This window comes from Pelecanus crispus, chromosome 3 (assembly GCF_030463565.1).
Source record: "Pelecanus crispus isolate bPelCri1 chromosome 3, bPelCri1.pri, whole genome shotgun sequence".
Classification (NCBI taxonomy): domain Eukaryota; kingdom Metazoa; phylum Chordata; class Aves; order Pelecaniformes; family Pelecanidae; genus Pelecanus; species Pelecanus crispus.
In genome coordinates this window covers 106156255-106171171 of record NC_134645.1, presented here as the reverse complement: position 1 = coordinate 106171171, position 14917 = coordinate 106156255, and the positions used below count along the sequence as shown (strand labels likewise).

Genomic DNA, 14917 nt, shown 5'->3' with positions numbered 1-14917 from the left:
AATTGTTCTGATGCAGACTCTGAGAAAGCTGATGTTAAAAGATGCATGGCCAGAAGGGAGAGGTTCACCTAAAGTCCATTACTGTTATTGAAAAAAATCCTGAACCTTATAATTATGTTTCAAGCAGATTAACTTGATGTCAGACAATCTTTTGTTAGGTGAGAAACAATGCTTTTGTGTTTACATGGGTTTTACAAGGGTAGTCTAAAGTCTGCTGAGTTCAACACAAAAAAGTGACATTTTAAAATTCAGCATTTGCTTTGCTTTCCATTTGATAAGGATGCTTGTTTTTATTAAGCTGGTAGATAAAACCTTTAGGGAGCATATATAAATGTAGTAGAGTAGTGAACAAAAATGTCAAAACATGTCTCCTGTCTTTTTAAAGCTAATTCTTCTAAAATAAAAAGCACTTTGTACATATGGTTCTCATTGGAAAACACAGCTTTGAAGGAGAAAACTTACTGTTATTGCTGCTTTTAGATTTCTCTGTAAAATTTCTCTGCCAAAAGTAAAATAAGACCCTGGTGATATGAAAATGAAACTAGCTGAAAAAAGGTATGAGCCTCTGGACAACAGCTGAGTACAGAAATAGACAGGAGTAATAGTAGGTTATTGGTCTGAATTTCAAAAGATTGACTAGTAGGGAACACTGAATACGAGTAGTATTTGACTTTTCTGACCAGGTTTGAAAAAAATTGCGGCAATGACCTGACTGTGTACTGGGATAGCCGTGTACTACATGAAAATAGAATTTTAGAGATGTGGTTGCACTGAGTTAGTTTGAGTCAGGCTACATAATCCATAACTTCATCTGGATAAGTCTAAAAGAAGAATACGAATTGGCTGCAACTGAAGTACCAAGAAGTATTTCAGTTTTAAGGTTAAGTTCCTTATATAAAGGAGAACTTTAGATATTGAAGAATGATATATAAACAGAACACAAGAAGAATAAACCTGCATGATTCTCTAGGCCTTACATAATATATAACCTTTGTAATGAGCATAGCTGGGTGGGGGGAGCTTCTGTACAGGCCTTATTTTCCTGGTTGAGTACATTTGTTTCTCAAACCATTAGAAGAGTACTTCAGGGAATAGCATTTTATTGGGTTGATAGGCAAACTTACCTGTTTTTTTCTTGTAATTTAGTTATCTCGTTGGTCTGATCTGAAATCTGTCTTTCTAGTTTGTTTGTTGAAAGAGAGTGTTCCAAAAGCTGAAGTTCAAGTCTGGTTGTCTGGTTTAATACCTAAATAAAATTCATAAAAATATTTAAAAATCAAGGTACTTCTTTTAAATAGACTGTAATTTCTTTATGTTGTGAAATCATGCAAATATCTACTTAAGCCTATAATTAAAAAAGTATTTTTGAACACTTAATTTGGGCACAAATGCTCATAGAATTAGAATGAAGAAGAATACACAGAGCTGCACTAATTTTGTTGTTACACTACCATGTATCATTGGGAATATTTCAGTAGTATGCTACATTTCTGATCAACGGCTGAGAGTTACTGTGTACTTTAGTTTTGCTGTCATACCTTCCCCTCTGTTATGGTACTCTTATTTAATTACTGGAACTATTATGGTTGTTGTTCAGAGAATAATTTGAGTTGTTTTCTCAATCTGGTGTAGAAAGAATTTGGCATATCTCTCGCTGGTTGAAATCTTGGCCCAGTCCTGAAATGACTAGGTAGTTCCCTTTTAGCTATTTTCCTTAATCCCAAATTATATTTTAAAGTGTTTATTACATGACCACGCTTCTGTCAACTCATTCCTTGCATTTTAATGATACCTTTTCTATATGTATTGTTTACTGTCTAAATTTATTTGCATCTTTAATTGAAGAAATGCAGATATTGGGAAACATGGAAGATACTTTTTGTATTGGATTGCATTACTTGATGCATGTTTTCTAGAAATATTTTCTCATTGTTTTAGAACAGCTTTTTTTAATTCATCGGAATTTGGCTTTTGTTGGCAGGAAGAATTGATTACTCATGTCCTTCATGTTAAACAGTCATTCAGGACATGATTTCACACTTAAGTGTAATTGAAAACTATTGCCAAAAGTAAGTGTCCTTGAGAGAGCAATTGTTTGGTTAATTTCCTTATGTTGTTAATTAAGCCCTTAACCCAGTCACCAGTAATTTCAAGCAGAGAAGGAAAGTTACAGTGATTATTTTCTTCCTCTGAGCAGAAAATAATTGAATCATTTCCATGAAGAGGTTACTGTGAACGAATAAATACATTCTCTCAACATGTGCAAAATACTGGGCTCCTGAATAATACAATCAGAAAGCTGGATTCAGCACTCCTGTGAGTTATGAACTATCAGGTTATCAAAGAGTTCACGAAGGCTTGTTTTAGGTTAAAGAATGCAACTGAATCATTGGATGAATTATACAGATAGTAAAATGTCTAACAAGGATTTTAGGTTTTGCATGCTATTTACATTATATAAAATGTTATGTGCTACATACTATATTCACTCTTTTCTGGGGGAGTTATGTATCTGAATTTTCCTACCATGTTAGCAAGACTACAAATACACACCTTTCTACATGGATTGGACTTGTCCTTAGAACATATTAAAATTTCCATTCTATTTCATAGAATGTCTTATTGTAGTTAATGCTTTTCAGTTAACACAATAATTAAACTCATTACATTGTTTTTTTTGTTTGAAATCATCTAGAGAATAATATGTACAGTGGGCAAATTTACTTCTGTGTGAATATATTTTTCTAGTAGCCGCCTCCTAATTCCTTTTTTTGTGATTCATCTTTGGTTTATTTATCCCTCTGATAAATAACAATATTATAGTGCATTGTGCTGGAAATGAACTGTTATCCCACTTCTAGTATCTGTGAAAACATTCATTAAAATGATGCATTTTTATTGACAAAACATTTTTTAAAATTAAAAAAAAAGAAGTAAAAAAGCAATTAGCCTGGTAAGTGGAACAAAGGCAAAGTTTGAAGGAACTCTCCTTTAGCTGAGATCTGGCGGTGAGAGGTGAATAATCAAGAGAGATATACAACAAGGGTTGTATAAAAGGAAACTAGTACCCAGTTGATGCTTGGATATACTCTAGTATCTTTAAGTACATTATCTTTAAAGACGAATGTAACAATTGTCTTGCTGGACATACTTCAAATCCTGTTGTAATGGAAGTCTTTCAAGTGACAACAGTGAGCTTGAGATGGAACTATGTATCACCAAATACTAATGTTTCCTTAAGCTGGTTGATTATGATTGACTTCTAATTGTTGAACTGAATAGTGTAACACTAAACTGTGTTAAATGTGTAGTTGTAGGTGCTTGGGACGCAGAAGCATTTTTACGTTGAAATTCATTACTTACTTGTGCTTCAACATCTGTTAATTTGCGGGTCTGTTCAGCTGTTTGATTTAGTAAGTTTGTGCCTATTTCAATCATTACTGCAGTCTGGTTCTGCACTGCAGTTTGCTGGATCTCTACCATTTCTTTCTTCATACTGTCTTGGATGTAATTCTCAAGCTACATGGGAAAGGAAAGAGAGAAGATAGTTGCATTCTTTAAATGTTGGAAGGGGGGGTAGTACAGTAAGTACTGGCTGCCTTGCTAAACAAATTTGTTCCTTGTCCTTGTCTGTTATGCATTTATGTGAAGTTTCCCAATGTTAAGCTCTGTGAGAGGAAGGGCAAATATGACAAGGAATGTGTGGCCACCCGTTTTCTAAAGGCAGGAACAGAGATTTGCAGGAGGTAGATAGAAGGCGCAGCAGTGAGAATGCTTACAGGCACTTGGAAGCTTTTCTGCTTTAGTGCTCCCACATTATAACCATCAGAGGAGCTTCACCAGCTTTGGCAGCGATGGGAAATTTTTAGAAGACAAAAGCTTAGGAGTTTAGTCATCTTGCTGTATCTAGACTTAAATATTTTCAAAAGCATTTTTCATCACATGGCTAGGAGTCAGAGAAGAGGTCAGATGTCATTTAACACTGTTATGTGCACATTTTTATCAGAGAGAATTTCAAATAAAGACATGAAACCATAGGAAAACCTATAAATACTTCAAATACTTAATATTTAGGAATGCAAAAACTGGTTTAAATACTTGATTCCAAAGTAATTTCTATGTCTAAACTAATAAGGCTTTTTTTGGTAGTAATTTTATAAGAGAACACACTGCTTTCAAGGAAAGCACCAAGAAAATTAGTAGCAAGGAGAAAATTCAGTTAACCTTTCATGAAGTCTTTCTTTTCACGTCTGGATTATCCAAAAGCAGTCCAATTTTTCTCCATGCTTCTTTAATATCATTTTCTCAATAACTTTGCAAATATTTTATATTTCTTTAATGAGTCACTGCTGACGTCTGAATTCTCTGTTAAAAACCCCAGCCACGTGATTTCTTTCTTTTTGTTGACTGGGGCAATTTCTAGAAATTTCTAGAATCAAACTTCTACTTTACTCCAACATTGTTCTAGCAAGAGAACCATAATCATTTTTGAGCTTCATGCTGTACCTACAAAGAGTATACTAGCTAGTAACAAATAGCTAGTGTCATTAAGCACAAATTATAAAGCACCACCAATTCCTAATCTAAGGACAGTGGCAAAACAGGTTAGTATCTTGATTTTTTTTAAAGTTTATTTCAAGAATGCTATCTTGATATGAATAATGGCTTGTAGTGAGGAGAACATTATTGTATGGCTATTTTCGATAGCAGTGAGGATGAAGCAGTTTATTATTCCATATTCTACCAAACCACCGTTCAGACATAGCCATTCCAATTCTGACCAGCTAAAAATCAATTGCCAGATCTATCAGCTTGGAATGTTTCCCCCTTAAATATTACTTGAGCAAGGACTGGACTTCACAGTTTTTTTGTACAAGTGACAAATGAAGAAAATAGGGCGTAGTAAGAAGTTATAACCTCTAAAACTGGAAGTATATCCTTAGTTTGAATTCAGCATTATTTCTTTTCATCCAGTGTGACCAAACTTTCTAAGCAGTATTTGTGTGTTCACCCCATTCTCCCCATGCAGCTGGTGAACTGCAATGCACAACAGAGACTTCAGATCTGGCACAAGCTTTGACCCACATCTACTATACTGCTTCATAAGTCTACTTACTTCCCTGATGTACCACAAGGATTTAAAAGTAGCCTTCAGACAGCCTTTAGGTGTTCTTTGCATAATAACCTTTTTGAACACTAAAAGTGAGCATACAATCAACCGGGTTTTGGCATAATAATTTAACACTGGTATCTCCAATTGCTATCACACTCTGGTAATTAGAGTTCTCCCTATTTCACAGGATCAGTTCTTGAGTGTTACCTTTTGCTGCTGGATATTCCTCATTTACAAAAGCTTCCGCACCCAGAGACAAACCTAATTTGACCAAACATGTTGGAAATTTTTAACACTTTTGTGACATCTTTTAGGTCAGCTGCTTCTTTTCTGTTGAAGATCAGTGGCTTTTAACTGTGTAGTAATGGTAAGGCATCTTTGGTCCTTGTTGATTAGGCTATGAGATGTCGGAGTATAGTGATAATTTAAAAAGCAGTGCAAGATGGTATTTAGTGCACAGTAGTCCAAGGAGATGTGCAAAATTCTGAAGGCTTTTATAGAGATAAAAATAAGTAATTTTTCACTAAAGTTAGATGCTGCTCCATGAAGCCTGAGAACAACAATTAATATGTGTCCCTCTGAAAAGGCTAAACATCTGTGGATTAAACAATTTATATGAGTCCAAATTAACTTTAGCAACTGAAGCTGGACAACTGGACATCATCATAGACAACTTGGAAAAGACCTTTTCTCAAATGCACCTCTGTTAAAAGAAAATGAAGGGAGATCTCCAGAATGCATTTTATTTGCCTCAGTACAACATTCAAGTATTGCAATGCCTTTATAAAGATCAAGGATATGGCCTCGCCAGGCAGACTCAATGCACATCTGCAATTAGAAGGGACATCAGGGAAAGAAAAGGACATACAGAGAAAAAAAAAAGGAGTGAGACATCTCAGATATCAGAGAGCTACCATATGAGAAAGCATTGAAAATACTGCATCTTTTTTAATTTAGAAAAAAGGCCCACAAAAAAACAAAGAAGGCAGTAAGTAGATGAACAAAGAAAGACTAATCAAGAGCTTCGATACTTTCATAAAATAATGATAGATCTTAAACCTCATTCTTCAAGGTTGGTTCCTTGTTCACTAGAGAGAGATCAGAATAAGAATCTGAGCAAAGTCATCTCTGCAAATAGGATTACAGAACTGCATCACTTCTTTGAAAATGTTATCACTGAGTTATTCCAAAACACACTACTAGAAAAGGAGTTAATTCTGGGCTTAAAGGTAAGGTAAACATTTTATGGTACGCTTAGGCAATTGCCCAGTTAAAACACGCAGCTGTAAGGTTGCTCTGATTACAGTACGCAAAACCTGTGATTACAATTTAAGGCATCTGGTGGTTCTGGTTACCAGATTTTTATACCCCTTGTCACTGTGCTTGCAACCTTAGAAAGCAGTTTTGTTTGGACACACAGATCTGCGCTTTCATAATTTATCTTATTTGCGTATCTGTAAGTATAAACCTATCTCCAAGTCTCTAACCTCTTTCAAATAATATCTCATTCATGTGATGTATTCTAAATCATCAAAGTATTCTCTTGACTCCAGTTTAACAGTTTGTCTTCACATCTGTTTTTCAACTTAAAAATATTAAATGAGCAACTTAGGGAATATGGTATTTGTACTTACTTGAAAGCATAAAATATGAGCATCAAAATGGATTTATTTTAAGATTTAAAGCCAGTTTCATGATCTAGCTTGCTTATTCTAATTTAGAGCAACAAAATTATATTGACCTATTAAGTGGCTTTGGAGCTTCTTGTGGTTTTTTTTTCCCCCTAAAAATCCTACAGAGCATGATTACATAAACCCCTTCTGTTCTTTCCTTCATATTTACTGATATTCTCCCACTTTTGTGCATTCTCTACATGTACTCACCATAAAATCTCTTTTCCTGACCTGAACCAAGATACACACTCATCCTTCTTTGCTTATATTTCCCTCTCTCTTCATCATACAATGCAAAACTGTAGAAAGTAGGACTTTTTACAACTACATTTCATATTTTTTTTAGCGGCAGGTGCTTACTTTCATCTTTCTTCAAAGATGAATAAAATAATTACTTTCATCCAAAATACCCATCATCTCCCACTGACCTTAGCGAGAGCAGAACATGTTCCCATTGCATGCTCTCGGAAAGCAAGGCTCTTGGGTTTCCCTGAGAATGGGGGTGGAAGATCTTTTTCTATTGGAAGTTAGGGCAGCCAAGGCTGAGCTTCATTGACAACACTGAGGATTAGCAGCTGTTTTGCAAGACTGCAGTTCTTTGTGGCACACTTTTTTGCTGAGTACTATTCATCAGCTCCTGCCAAGGAGCCTCCTTCCTTTATAAGCAGTAGCACACTCAGAATTTCTGAAGAGGGAAGAATGGCTGGGGGCATTTACAAGAGGGAAGGGCACAGGGATGAAATGCTTCAGTCCCCATCCATGAGTTTGGAAGCTTGGCAATTTGGTTTGTACAGCATGTCTGTCTTCTCCAATATTTTGCTCAAATTTGGAAGGTGCAGCAGGGATTATTTGCCAGATTTCTCTTTTGCTACATGGCTAGTTATGAGAAGACAATTTTTAATCTCTTCTTAATTCAATTTATAGCTGGCATATAAGACTTGTGTTGATATATGTTAACCTTGATTGCATGATGGTTATTTTGGACAAAGTAACTGTCAAACCCTAATAACTGACTACTAGTGATGCATCTTCTTTCAGTAATTCTGCTTTTGAGGGAGTAAGTCAGTCAATGAATCTTATCTTCAGAAAACTGCAGGGGAGAGGGAAAGAGGTATTAATACATTCAGATTTGAAAGAAGGAATAGTTAGTTGATAGCATTTCAGTGATTCTTCGTGGGATTTTTTTCATGAAACATTCTAATTTTTGTGTAAGACTGGCTGGCATGTATTCTTGAAGAAAGTAAATATAAAAATGAAAGCACAGATGGGAAAAAGCATGTCTCTTAAAATATGCTTAAATTGCAAAAACAGCTGGGAAAAAAATAATTTCACAATTAAGGTTCGTAATATAGTTATGGTGATGCATTTTTAGAGAGACAAAATTCTCCAAGGTCATCAGTTTGGGGCTGTCATGCTTTATTACTTCAAATCATACAAAATCATAGAATTTGACGAACATACTTTAGCTAAGTTGCCAAAAGGAGGACAGATCAGTCATATTGGAGCACATTCGAAAACATTGCTTTTATAGCCAAGATTGTCTTTTTTTAAGCAAGCTTTAAATTGGCAAGAAAGAAAAGACAACATGGAGAGTATGTGTTAAAAGAAGTTTGTCTTCTAACCATTGGCAGAGATATGAAGGGTTGCCAATACTTATTTAAATGACGAGCCTTCCTGATTGCTATTGTATAGTTTGTGTCCATATTACAGAACAATTTTCAAAAGAATCAATAACTTATTTGTGCATTTTGTAGACACTTTAACTTACCATTTTTTCATTTAAAGTTATAAATGAGGTCTTACTTTTGTTCTTTGTTGCTATATGGTTAGTCTGTACTAATTAAATGGTCATGTTCCTGGCAGCATTTATAGCTATATGAATACATACAACCCTTCTTTGCCAAATGCTACCCCATATAAATGGTACAAATAGTACTGGCTGCTAGTTTGGTAGCATTTGTCAGTTACTGGAGCAGTCTTTCCAAACAAAGTTTGGTGATTTTCTTAATGCTTATAATCTGATTCTGTCAACTGTAGCATTTATTTTCAGAGAGGGGGGTAATGTTAATCATGAGTTTCTACATAGTGCTGTGTCCCCCAGAAGAAGTAGGTAGGCAGCTGGAGCTGCATAATCCTTTGTATCCACCCCAAAGACCATCAGAATCTATCAAGATCTTTTTTCCTTGAATCAAATACAGATTACTAGACTAAGCAATTTACTACTTTGAGGGAATTCATCTATAAGTTTGAGAAAATTTCAAAAGCACTGTTTTTAGGCTTTCTCACAACTTGTCTACTGAAATCTGAAGATAATCTATTCTTACAATAAAGCATCCATTCTAAAACTGTACCTGCTAGGAGAAATAGCAAAGAGGTCAAAGTTTATCTGCAGTCATATCTCTGTAGCCCTGTATTTAGATCACGAGATTCATTGCATGAAAGATGTCATTAGCCCCATAAACTCAGCAACTGCTATGTGTGATATACTGTATGAAGCTCAGCTGCATTTGGGTTGTTCATTCTATCTAGCAGCTGATGCTGGCCAAATAGAGAGGTACACCAGCCATGTGTTCCTGCTCCCTTCCTTGCAGTGGTTCTCGCATTTGTTGTTGGACTTTTGATTAAGCCTGGAGGCACTAACCGAGAAGAAAACAAGGGACAATTTCCAGTCAAGTTTATGGATTGTGGATCTCTCCTAGATCTCAAAACTATTACTAAGATAACTGGCTGTAGATAGTGCAGAAAAGCTATTTTAAAAAGTAAATTGATTTAAAATTATATGCTAGAGTTTAAAATACAGACTTTGCCTAATATTCTCCTAAGGATATCAGTGCATATGATGGTCATTATCTTCTTCTGATTGCAGTGACAACTGATTGTTCTTCTGCCATTAATTTGAAGTTTTATATTCTTGGCAGCAGCAGTCTGATAATATGGAATAATTTAACTAAAACTAGCTTTCTTCATATTTTCAAGGGAGAAAACCAAATAATATGCATAAGTTTTCCATGAGAAAGAGCTATTTCTATTCAGACCTTGATTGTGCTTAGTAATTAATTTACAAAATAGTTCAAAAGAACTTGCAGAAGTATTGAACATGTTGTATTACAACACATATTGCCTGCGTAGTCATCTAATGTAGATACAGAGAAAATTGCAGGGATAATCATAGAATCATAGAATTGTTTAGGTTGGAAAAGACCTTTAAGATCAACATGTCCAACCGTTAACCTAGCACTGCAAAGTCCACCACTAAACCATGTCCCTAAACACCACATCTACACGTCTTTTAAATACCTCCAGGGATGGGGACTCAACCACTTCCCTGGGCAGCCTGTTCCAATGCCTGACAACCCTTTCAGTGAAGAAATTTTTCGTAAACCTCCCCTGGCACAACTTGAGGCCATTTCCTTGTCCTGTCACTTGTTACTTAGCACAAGAGATCAACACCCACCTCACTACAACCTCCTTTCAGGTAGTTGTAGAAAGCGATAAGGTCTCCCCTCAGCCTCCTCTTCTCCAGGATAAACAGTCCCAGTTCCCTCAACCGCTCCTCATAAGACCTGTGCTCTAGACCCTTCACCAGCTTCGTTGCCCTTCTCTGGACATGCTCCAGCACCTCAATGTCCTCCTTGTATTGAGAGGCCCAAAACCGCCTCATCAGTGCCAAGTACAGGGGCACAATCACTTCCCTAGTCCTGCTGGCCACACTATTCCAGGATGCTGTTGGCCTTCTTGGCCACCTGGGCACACTGCTGGCTCATATTCAGCCAGCTGTCAACCCACACCCCCAGGTCCTTTTCAGCCAGGCAGCTTTCCAGCCACTCTTCCCCAAGCCTGTAGCGTTGCATGGGGTTGTTGTGACCCAAGTGCAGGACCTGGCACTTAGCCTTGTTGAATCTCATACAATTGGCCTCAGCCCATTGATCCAGCCCCTCTGTAGAGCCTTCCAACCCTCAAGCAGATCAACACTCCCACCCAGTTTGGTGTTGTCTGTAAACTTACTGAGGGTGCACTCGATCCCCTCATCCAGGTCATTGATAAAGAGATTAAACAGAACTGGCCCCAATACTGAGCCCTGGAGAATACCACTTGTGACCATCCACCAACTGGATTTAACTCCATTCACCACAACTCTTTGGGCCCAGCCATCCATCCAGGTTTTACCCAGTGAAGAGTACGCCAGTCCAAGCCATGAGCAGCCAGTTTCTCCAGAAGAATGCTGTGGGAAATGGTGTCAAAGGCTTTGCTAAAGTCTAGGTAGACAACACCCACAGCCTTCCCCTCATCCACTAAGTGGGTCACCTTGTCATAGAACGACACCCAGTTAGTCAAGCAGGACCTGCCTTTCATAAACCCATGCTGACTCGGCCTGATCGCCTGGTTGACCTGCACATGCCTGTTGAGCACACTCAATATTAACCACTCCATAATCTTTCCCGGCACCAAGGTCAGACTGACAGGCCTGTAGTTCCCCAGATCCTCCTTCCAGCCCTTCTTGTAGATGGGTGCCACATTTGCTAACCTCCAGTCCACTGGGACCTCCCCAGTTAGCCAGAACAGCTGATAAAGGATTGAAAGTGGCTTGGTGAGCACTCCGACAGCTCCCACAGTACCCTTGGGTGGATCCCATCTGGCCCCATAGACTTGTGTGTGTCTAAGTGGAGTAGCAGGTCGCTAACCATTTCCCCTTGGATTATGGGGGCTTCATTCTGCTCCCTATCCCTGTCTTCCAGTTCAGGGGGCTGGGTACCCAGAGAACAATTGGTCTGACTATTAAAGACTGAGGCAAAGAAGGCATTAAGTACCTCAGCCTTTTCCTCATCCTTCATCACTATGTTTCCCCCTGCATGCAATAAAGGATGGAGATTCTCCTTAGCCCTCCTTTTGTTGCTAATGTATTTATTGAAACATTTTTTTATTTTCTTTTACGGCAGTAGCCATATTAAGTTCTAGTTGGGCTTTGGCCCCTCTAACTTTCTCCCTGCATAACCTCACAACACCCTTGTAGTCATCCTGAGTTGCCTGCCCCTTTTTCCAAAGGTCAACTCTCATTTTTTTCCTGAGTTCCAGCCAAAGCTCTCTGTTCAGCCAGGCCAGTCTTCCCTGCCAGCTCGACTTTTGGCACATGGGGACAGCCTGCTCCTCTGCCTTTAAGACTTCCTTCTTGAAGAATGTCCAGCCTTCCTGGACTCCTTTGCCCTTCAGGACTGCCTCCCAAGGGACTCTGTCAACCAGGCTCCTCAACAGGCCAAAGTCTGCCCTCCGGAAGCCCAGGATGGCAGTTCTGCTGCTCCCCCTCCTTACTTCTCCAAGAACCAAAAACTCTCTCATTTCGTGATCACTATGACAGCCTCCAACTGTCACTTCATCCACAAGTCCTTCTCTGCTCACAAGCAACAGGTCCAGCAGGGCACCTTCCCTAGTTGGCTCACTCACCAGCTGTGTCAGGAAGTTATCTTCCACACACTCCAGGAACCTCCTAGACTGTTTCTTCTCCGCTGTATTGTATTTCCAGCAGACATCTGGTAAGCTGAAGTCCCCCACAAGAACAAAGGCTAGCGACCGTGAGACTTCTCCCAGCTGCTTACAGAATATTTCATCTGGTTCATCCTGGTTGGGTGGTCTATAACACACTCCCACCATGATATCTGCTTTGCTGACCTTCTCCCGATTCTTACCCATAAACACTCAAGCCTATCGTTACCACCATTAAGCTCTAGACAGTCCAAACGTTCCCTAGCATACAGGGCAACCCCACTGCCTCTCCTTCCTTGCCTATACCTTCTGAAGAGATTATAGCCATCCATTGCAGCACTCCAGTTGTGCAAGTCATCCCATCATGTTTCTGTGATGGCAACTATATCATAGTTTTCCTGCTGCACAGTGGCTTCCAGCTCCTCCTGTTTGTTGTCCATGCTCTGTGCATTGGTGCAGATGTACTTAGTTGGGCTATTGATCTGCCACCTTTTTGGGGGGAGAAGCCCTAATTCTTATGTGACCATTCTCAGGTGCTTCCACAGTTTCTAACACATCAACAACCTTTGTGTCTTTGCTGCCACATGGATCTCCATCCCTGCCTCCACTGAGAAAGCAGACTGAAAGACCTCGCTAGCACACCATCTATCAAACATTGGTGTGCTGCCCCCAGGCTTATCTCTAGCAAGCCTGGTTTTATCCCTTTCCCCCTTCAAATCTGGTTTAAAGCTCTTTCCATGAGCCCTGCTAACTCCTGCGCAAAGATCCTTTTCCCCCTTTAAGACAGGTGTACCCCATCTGTCGCCAGCAGGTGTGGTGTCATATAAACCGACCCATGATCAAAAAACCCAAAATTCTGCTGGTGCCACCGGGCCCAGAGCCAGGTATTGATCTGCTGGCTCTTCCTGCTTCTTCCCTCATCATTCCCTGCAACTGGAAGGATTGAGGAGAAGGAGAACACTACTTGTGCTGTCTGTAGTGACATATCTGTAGAGTTTTCCCCCTAATTTTTATTTTGAATTTCCAAAAGCAGAGTAGATCCAGGAGAAAACCTAGCAACAGAAAATACAACATTTACAGCTAGGCATTTTTTAAAAATGCACTGGAGCTACAGTATTTGACATATATTAAGCTGCCAAAAGCTTTCTGAGTTACTGTTCTTGCATCTCTACTAAAAATGTCCTGTGCTTTATTCAAAACTTATCTTTGTGAATTTAAACCAAAGGAACATAATCAGCCCTTCCAATACCTGTGGTCATCATCCTGACATTTTCTTCCCTAAGATGTTTAGTTTATACACAAAAGTAAGCAAGATGGAAAATGAACTTAAGCATCCATAATCAATTTTGCTTAGTTCTAGTGACAGGACAAAATAAGAAAGCTTCTGATGAGCCTCATCAGCTCTTTTTCTGAATACTTTTTCAGAGTACAGATGAGACCTTCCTACTTCTCATACTCCAGATATCTTGAGTTATCTTTAACCCAGTAATGCTTGGTCTTAGTTGCCTGCCCTTGTTTCAGAGTGGCAGTGTTCTTTGGATTGTGGCCACGTCTGGTTTCTTCATGAGTCATCTGAAGTAGAATTAGTCCATAATTTGAAACATTTTGTTCAAACTCTGTGTCAATGTGCAACTGTCACATTGCCAAAGGTCATCCATATACACCCCAGAATCTTTCTGATTCACAGATACATTTTTTTATATAAAGACAGGAAATAGTTTTGTCAAAGACTATTTTAACAAATTTCACTTTCAATTAAAATACTAAATATGTAAATTGTTTATCTGTGGTATGATTGAAGTCTGCACACTAGGAAAGTTTTCTTGGGATGAGACTATCTTCTTGGATTCTACTGAACATGGATAACAGTGAAATGAGAGGTGGTCTTTATAAAAAGAAGAAAACAGTGTCATTAAATAGGTGAACACAACAATTTAATCACAGCAGTTCGTATAGGCAATATGAAGAATTTTACCTACGTATATATGCCACACATGCTGCTCAATGTGCACGTATGTAATGAATGGAGCACAATATTGCCAGGCTCTCCGTGTGTGCTTATATTTATATTTCCACATCATTGCAATGTATTGGTGTTATGCAGACAAAATACTGTAAAAAATTCAGTTTTGCAGACAGTTTTGTTCTCTTTAAAATAGCTTTTCATATTTTTTCACAGTCTATCAATGTTGCTGCTGCTTAAAGTTAGAATAAAAATGGAAGAATCACTATCCCTTCCAAGATCCATTTATCCTGACAGACCTAAGGGAACACATTTTTAAGGGCATTGCATCAATCCCCATCAATCAGACCTTAAGCTATCTTAAATTAGCTTTTAATAAAATAATATATTTTTTCTATGTTTTCTGAAAGTCAGTTATCAATTTTAGTAGCTTGCAACTTTTGGAAAAAAATAGCGCACGGCAGAAGAAAAAAGCGATCGTGTCTGAAAAAGAGACTTTTTAAATTGCCTTTTTTTTTCTTTTTTTTTTTTTCCTTTTCCTGGGGCAGGAAGTCCCTGTGGACTATGTGTTGTTTCTCAAGAGAGGGAAAAAAATCTTTTGGGAATGTATATGGGAATGCTTGAGATGTCTCTTCACTATTAGCTTCTTACATGCCCCATCGAGCATGTCTGCCTGTCCAGACCTCCAGC

The 14917-nt window shown here is 38.3% G+C and overlaps 2 protein-coding genes across 4 annotated transcripts in view; one reads left to right on the top strand and one right to left on the bottom strand.

Annotated features, from left to right (window-relative positions):
- The window catches only part of MCPH1 (microcephalin 1), a 132373-nt gene that overhangs the window by 67013 nt on the left and 50443 nt on the right, over positions 1 to 14917 (top strand). The window lies entirely within an intron of this gene.
- The window catches only part of ANGPT2 (angiopoietin 2), a 47001-nt gene that overhangs the window by 17752 nt on the left and 14332 nt on the right, over positions 1 to 14917 (bottom strand). For 2 of the 3 annotated variants that reach the window (XM_075707497.1, XM_075707498.1), the window contains exons 2-3: positions 3364 to 3519; positions 1125 to 1246 (exon numbers count right to left, since the gene is read on the bottom strand). In XM_075707497.1, the coding sequence (XP_075563612.1) occupies positions 1125 to 1246; positions 3364 to 3519 (278 nt within the window). The remainder of the gene's footprint in view (positions 1 to 1124; positions 1247 to 3363; positions 3520 to 14917) is intronic. The other variant, XM_075707499.1, reaches the window with a different exon arrangement.